Here is a 7913-nt window from a genome sequence, read left to right as displayed (position 1 = left end):
TGTGTGTGTGTGTGTGTGTGTGTGTGTGTGTGTGTGTGTGTGTGTGTGTGTGTGTGTGTGTGTGTGTCCCATTTCATACTCACATCTGTTGTACTCACCGGTTTGAGCTGGGGGGCTGTGCTAACTGATAAAACAGAAAGCAAAAAATAGCAATCAGACACTTTCAAGCATCACTGTCATCAGTCCGTCACACAACCGAGACAGAGGTTTAAGAGTTAAGAGTGCAAATCATGCATGTCGCCGCATGTATGGTCATTTAAAAACCTGAAACACTCAGAAACAAAAAAGTTAATCTTGTTATCAAATCGAGAAAAATCACTTTCCACGCTCTTCCTGTATTGATAATGTTTATGTTTTATTCTTTTTTAATGCCTTTTTCTTCAATTATTCAGTTATTATTAAGTCCTATCTTAGGAGCTATGCTGAGCTGCTAATTGAAGTTAGCTTATCATAACGCAAGCAGTGTAAAGTACTTTGGCATTCGTGTATAGCAGTCATAAATAAATAAAATAAATTTCTTCTCACATGAAGCAGAAATAGATGAAAGTTCACTATAAAACACATGTCTACACTTATTTCTACACTTATGTTAACGTCAATTAAAAAAAAAAAAACGATATACTGCTTATCTTCAATCAGAGACAGCGTGTGTTACTATGAGCACTTGCTCTTGTTTTGACAGTTGATGGTTTTGTGCCTGACATCACGCGTGTAGAAATCTAAGCAGTAAAACTTGTTACCCCGAGGCTCAAAAAGACCCTGTTGGCTGATGCAAGCAATTGACAGTTCACAGGGAGTTCACCAAGGGACAGGGGTTCATGTGGAGTTCATCAGGAATAATTTTGAGAACTTTTAGGGTTTTTTTTTAAAGTGGAAGAACGTTTTGACAAGAGATGGGTTAAAAAAAGCAACAAATGTCTCTGTAAAGGTAAGCAGGTGAGAAGAAACTCAAGGCTTCGACACTTCTTGTAGGAGTACGTCAACATTAAACATAAGAGAAATCTGTAATAACAAAGAAGTAAGAAGTATAAATGAATACAGTAAACAAACTCACTCATGCTATTTCTGATAGGAGGTGAAAACATATCCCAAAAACCTTTAGGTTTTGTTCTCTTCTTAATTTTGGTATAAAATACCCAACCATTTGGAAACAAACGTAAGTATAACACAGTGCAGTTATTTTTTGAGAAATACCTGAATTTGATTTTTTGCTTAAAATTGACACCACTGTCACCTTAATACAGTGTAGCTACAGTCATGTAGGAAACCCCAAGTACACCCGTAATGCTTCATTAGAAAAGGATAAGTACCTGCCCAGTGCTGCAAATCAAATGCACTTGATTAACTGATCACTTACAAGTGTGAGCATCCGTCTATAAAAACAGGAGGTTTGGCAGTTTTCTGTTGTGGAGCATTCAGGGTTCTGTTAACATATTACATCCAAAAATTCAGACCATGCAATGCTCAGAGAAACTGCAATAAACTCAAGGAGCTACAACTTAGAGTCTGCAGATCTCAGTTAGCATGGTAAATGTCAAAGTGCATGATAGTACCAACAGAAAAACACTGACCAAGTATTGCTTGTTTGGAAGAGTTGCCATGAGACGTTGTGCTCCCTTTAAAAAGAACATGCCAACACAGCTTGCGTTTGCAAAGTTGCATCTGAACAAATCAAAAGACTTCTGGAACAATATCCTTTAGATAGACAAGACAAAAATGGAGTGGTTTGGCCACGTTTGGTGAAAACCAAACGTAGCATATCGACACAATCACCTCACACCAGCTGTCAAGCACGGTGGTGGAGGGGTGGTGATTTGTGCTTGTTCTGCAACTATATAACCTTGGAACCTTTCAGTCACTGAGTCCACCATGAACTCCGTCAAAGTATTCTAGATTCGAATGGGAGGCTGACACCTAAAGCTTGGCCCAAATTGGGTCACACAACAGGACAATGGCTCTAATTTAGGCCCGAACTTACTAACAGTGCGCACACAAACATTTCACACAGACCTGATTCTAAACCTTTTTATACTTAAGGCACAGTAAGTGTCTGAAGGGAAGCAAAGCTCCATCATCCTATGAATTCTCATCTTGATCTTTCCTTTTTATTTTAATTTTTTTACACTTTCAAAAGTTGGCCTTTTTCTGTCTTCCTCCTCGGAAACTATTTACTTTCTCCTTCACTGTTGCATTAGCAATCTTATCTCTAACAACATCGTCACTGCTCTCTCCACTTCACCTCAAGGTAAACGTGTTTCCTTATATAGAGAAATAAGGATCTGACTGTATTCAGATAGCATGCAGATTGAAAGCAGCAAGCACAAACACTGATTCAGGATGCATGGCAGTAAGAAGATCATTTTCCAGTGTGCATGTGTTGTAAATCTGATGGCAATTTTGCATGTGAACAATTTATTGTACCAAATATGTTTCCATTGTTATGATTTATATATGTATAAATACATATATAAATCATAACAAACAGAGCAGCAAATGTACAACAGAAAGCCTGAAAAAGAATCAAGGTGCTGATGTATCAACAGCTGATATTATTTATTTGCTAATTTATCAGTATTATGATTTTAAATGACAATGAAAAACTAAAGAAGTGATGGAAGAAACTCCCTCCAACCATGTTATGAGTGCTGACATGGGATAGCTGCGACAGGGCACTCCTCAACTTTCCTATAGGCAACACACGTCTACAAACACAACACCTGGCTGAGTCGGGCACAGCGTAAATAAGTAAAGAAGTACAACAAATGTTAGAAAGAGAAAAATATGGACCGATGTAACTTAAATACCAGATTTTAAGATGACCAAATATTGTTAATGATATCTTACTCACAGCAGCAAAGGTCCCTTTAAATAACCCTTTCTCTGAAAATACATGTGTGGAGAATGAAACGTATCGCTACCTGCTGATCCAGATGGTGGTGGAGCTCCAGCTTTCTGCCATTCAGTTGCTTCCATGGCCATACGCCTAACAAAGACGTCATCTACACACATCAGGATGTTCTCCGGCTTTATGTCTGTGTGGATGATTTTACACTTCGTGTGGAGGTAGTCCAAGCCCTGCAGGACCTGCAGACACATCAGATAGACAGACATTTGTATGCTTCTGCCAACCAGTGAGATTTGGTGACTTTATCCTTTTACCATAAGTCGTAATTAGCATGTGAACAATTAGTTGTGACCAAAACATGAGGTGCGTTAGCTTGACTTTTCTTCTTTTACCACCTACATCAATTTTTGTTCTTCCTTGAATCAAAAACATATGAGAACTAAATCTGAAGAAACTCTTTCAAGGTGTTTGCGATATCCTGGAACGAGAAGGATCGGCACATATAACGAAGCAACTAGCAACCTTTAACCATAATGCCTTTAGCCATGGTTGTTTAGCACAGAGGCATGAAATCATGTTCATACTTCTTGTTTAACCATGGATTCACAAAAAATGCAAACATGCCTCTTTTCAGATCTCCTTCTGTGTCTCTCTCCCTTTCATTCACTCTCTATTAGTCAGCTCAACCATTCTTTAGATGCTTTCCATTCTCCGAGGGCGGCGAGGACAGAAACTGTTGATGTTTTCCTGTGTTTCTTTCAATTGTATCTGTTTTGAGGCTTTGAAACTGAAGTGAAGGACAGTCTCATTCAATTTCTACTCATCTCCAGCTCAGCTTACAAGAAGCTGGCAGCAGCTGAAACGCTCAGCTGATCAGCTGGTTTGTCATCCCGCTTCTCAGAGTGGCGGCGGTATTAACGTTTGAAGTGAACATTAGCACAAATGTGTATTAATTGGCTGTGTGACTGCTTTTCTATCCACCATCTTCAATCCTCATTAGTCAACATATGACAGGCCGGGACACAGAAACTAAATTAGTTAGAAAATGATGTTAACCTGCACCACCAAATGAATTATGGAGAGAAACAGAACACATGTAAAGTCTCTGTATTACAATACACATAAAAAACTGTGCAAAAGTCTCATTTCTTTACATATCACTCAAGATCACTTAAATAAACAAAACAAAAGATCAGCTGGCTCATTGGAAGCAAGATCTAAGAAATAGAGGTGGTTGAGAAGATCATCTCAACCAATGGGTATTAACTTCACACCTGCAGTAACAGCTGTTGGAGAAACAAGGATTGATTGGGTTACTTTTGCAAATGCTGGACTGCAGTGTTGGTGCTAAATTTACCCAAATTTTGTCAAATATTCAGTCATTTTATTATGCTCTTAAATACAATTTGTTACGTGTGTGTGTGTGTGTGTGTGTGTGTGTGTGTGTGTGTGTGTGTGCGCGCGTGTGTCCTCACCTGTCTGATAATACTCTTGACACACGGCAACGGGAGACCTTGGTAGTTGGATTTAATAATCCATTTCAGCAGGTGATGACCCAGCACTTCAAACACCATACAAACGTCTGCAACTGGGAGTTAAGGACTCACATCATCACATCTCTGTCCTTTCCATATATCCAAACATGCACACGCACGCTTCTTGATTAGGATACGTATCCCGTTGACTCCTGAAATCTTGAAGTCATCTATCAGCTGTACCACCATATCCTTATTGGGATCGCTGGGGTCACTCTCTCTCACCTGCCGGACAAGACGGATAATGAGATATGGTAAACATGTCAGGAGGGACAAAAAGAGAATGACCCTGACAATAGGAGGATGAAGAGAGAAGAAAAACAAAGGGAAAAGGCCTGGAAGATAGGAAAGGAGGAAAAATACTCGAGCACGAGCAAATGTGAACAGAGGAAAGAAAAAAGACAGGAAAGATGGATGTGGAAGATAAAGCTGCTGAACACCAGATTATAAGAGGCCTGACTTCTTCACCTATCATGCAAGACAACTTGTAAGTGTATATTTAAAGTCAAAGGAAAGAATGGAAGGTTGACGTAAGGACAGGAGCTATGGGGGAAAATGGCAATGGATGCAAAAATCGCTGAGAGTTATAATAAGAAGCAAGAACAGACGGAAAGACAAAATTAAGACGAGAAAATCCAAAAAAAGCGAAAATGTCAAATTAATCAGATTCTCACACATCGCAGCAGTTTGATCTCATCCAGGGCCGTCTCTGTGTAATGCTGAGCGCTCTTCACCACCTTCATCGCCACAAAGTTCTTCACTCTGTAATGCCACACGCACACACGCATCATTTTTATTTTATAGTGACTCACACGCTAACAGGTTGTTGAAGCCAGCAAAGCTGATTAATGCCACCCCGTGAGAGAGATGAAAATAGGAATCACCGACTGAACCAAGTATTAACGAGCAACGTCAGCCTAGGCTTTGCTGGTTGTCATTTACACTACCCACACTGCCACTGGAAATGCATATGGATGAGCTGTGTGGCATTTAATTAACATTAAACAATCTTAACATTGTGAAATAGCACAACACTGACACGCCTCTTTGTCTTCCTCACGGCCCACATTTAAACTCTTTGTAATCAGGTTATCATGCTGAATATATTCAGTTATTACCATCTAACCACGTTCTGTTACATTATTTCAGAACATTTGGCGTCTATTGCTTCATTTAGCCATTTTTCAAAGAAATCAATATTTGCTAGCTGTAGACTGAAGTGAGTAAATCCTTTGTGCTTTGTTTTGTTACAAAGTGAACAGGCACAGTCTGAACTGGAGACAAACCAACTTCAGATTTCACTTCACATTAATGGTAGCGTGTTTCAATACGAGCAGATGAAAAAGAAGAGTGGAATTTCTCACCTACGCCTATACTGCTCTCATAAAAACTGCTAAATGTTGACCTGACATTCATTGTGCATTTACACGGTGCACTATAGAGATTGCACAGGCCCATTAAAGAGTAGCGCTGCACTACAATGTTATCCTATGCCTTCTGTTTCCTGAACTATGGAAACAATTCCTGGAGAAAGGACGAAACAAAAACACTGAAAGAACAGAACAGAAAACATGCACTTCAGAAGCCACGAGTCAGCGATCTAAAGAGAACAGAGAAACGCATCTCATCAGGCAACAGCATGCATTCATATATTCAGTGAAAAATTCAGTGGAAAAGCAACAATTCATAAAAAGAGAATGAGTGGTGAGTAATGCACATCTAAGACTGAGAGATGGGGGAAAAAAGAGGTTTATTCCTCTGATATTGATTCGTGTGTGGATTGCTGTATGTTTCAAAACATGTATTGTGCCGTTTATGACACATTGATGGCCTCAGCCACTCCAGCTCTGTCCTAGCCAGTCCCCTAGAGTAGAGGACCAGAGGAGGTGGGTAAGAGGAGGACGTTAGCCAAACTAATCTCCATTGCGGGCAACAGCCGCTCCCCCTCCATGTGACTGTAGAGGCCCTGAGCAGCTCCTTCAGCAGTACACTGTTACAGCCACCGTGTAGGACGGAGCGCTATTGAGGTCCGTCATCTCGACACAATTCACACTGTAAAATATGCACACGTGATAAACACCTGCTAAAAATATATTTTATTCCAACTGCATTTTGTGTATATATGAAAAAAATATTTTTTTATATTTTTCTTAGTGTGGGAAAAGGTTATCATGGTTACCTCAAACTAAACTAAAAAAGACAAAAAACGATTTCAAAATACAAACCTATAATAACTCCGATGTGGGGTTAATAAAGTTTATACATATCTCTTCAAAATGACATACAGTGAAAGGTCAGTATTTGTTGGGGACCGTCCCTACAGTAACCCAACTCGCTAGCTTATGACCACCATTAGTGTAATTAACACTGGTGAATAAATTAGTTGGTGTGTATGTGTGCGAATCACTGAAAGGTGACACTGGGCTGATGATACCGTTAACCATCCACCTCGGTTGCCTTGTCAACACACAAACAACATCACCGTGTAAATAGATGGCTTAGATGCCAGCACAGGGTGGTGTTGCTTGCAGCTGCCATTGTGGTGACGTGCCAAATGTGGTCGAAAAAGGGCATATGCAGTGCAGACGGCTTATGTGAGGCAAGCGGATGAGAACAAGCGTTGCTGTGCACGGGTGTGAACGAGAGGTTAGGAGTATACGAGCGCTCTCTTTTTTCCTAGATCAAGTGTTGTGGTTGATGTGTGTGTGGTTAGTGTGTGTGTGTGTGTGTGTTTATGTGTGTGTGTGCGCACACAAGAGAAACATGAAGCAGAATCTGAAAGCCTTTGCTGTATATAAACATTAATGTGTGACTCACTGGATGTCCCAGCATAGCCATACGGTGGAGAAGTGGCCCCACCCCAACTTCCTGATCACATGGTACCTCCCGTTGAACAAATCCCCGATCTTCACCGGATGGTACCCTCCTGAGAGAGAAAGGGGAAGGAGAACATGAAGGTTACAGTCGATAACCCTGCCATGACATGAAATCCATTAGCGAGTAAGAAGTGGAGGTAGGCCAGCAGGTGCATGGAGGGAGGAAGGGTCAGACAGCCGATTTCGCACACGAACTCTGCAAAGTGGATGAAGTTTGAGCACCGTCTGAAGCTGCCCTTTCTCAAATGTGGCACACGACAAGAGATTCTCTATGTCGCACACATTCACACCTGGAGAAACTCCAAGTTTAGGCAAGAGGAAAGAGCGTGCAGGAGGCTGCTCAGCTCTAGATTCTCACCTCTTCTATTCTCACATGGGCCGAGGGAAAAAAGAAGGTTTGGAGTTTTTTGAAATAGCAAAGCAGCAGGAAAGCACAGCAAAGCACATTTTACAGCCAGATGGGATCTATTTTTGACTATATATGTATATTTGATTAGATTATTCTGTTTTCTCTCTGTATCATGGATATATGTTTTGTTTTTTACAGTCTATTTAACATTGTGTGCACGTGCCCAGGGACCGCTGATATAAATATCTAGCTGCTAAACCCGGTAAAAGGTATATTTACTCCTATGAGATCAACCTTTTTTATGCATG

The 7913-nt window shown here is 40.5% G+C and overlaps 1 protein-coding gene across 1 annotated transcript in view; it reads right to left on the bottom strand.

Annotated features, from left to right (window-relative positions):
- Positions 1-7913, bottom strand: part of srpk2 (SRSF protein kinase 2) — a 64741-nt gene that overhangs the window by 13940 nt on the left and 42888 nt on the right. The window contains exons 4-9 of the mRNA XM_013909584.1: positions 7198-7306; positions 5055-5142; positions 4518-4605; positions 4321-4427; positions 2919-3084; positions 99-124 (exon numbers count right to left, since the gene is read on the bottom strand). Of these exons, the coding sequence (XP_013765038.1) occupies positions 99-124; positions 2919-3084; positions 4321-4427; positions 4518-4605; positions 5055-5142; positions 7198-7306 (584 nt within the window). The remainder of the gene's footprint in view (positions 1-98; positions 125-2918; positions 3085-4320; positions 4428-4517; positions 4606-5054; positions 5143-7197; positions 7307-7913) is intronic.

The sequence above is a fragment of the Pundamilia nyererei genome, unplaced genomic scaffold (assembly GCF_000239375.1).
Source record: "Pundamilia nyererei isolate P.nyererei 1_Seehausen unplaced genomic scaffold, PunNye1.0 scaffold00027, whole genome shotgun sequence".
NCBI classification, from domain to species: Eukaryota; Metazoa; Chordata; class Actinopteri; order Cichliformes; family Cichlidae; genus Pundamilia; species Pundamilia nyererei.
This window is presented reverse-complemented; position numbering and strand designations above follow the sequence as displayed.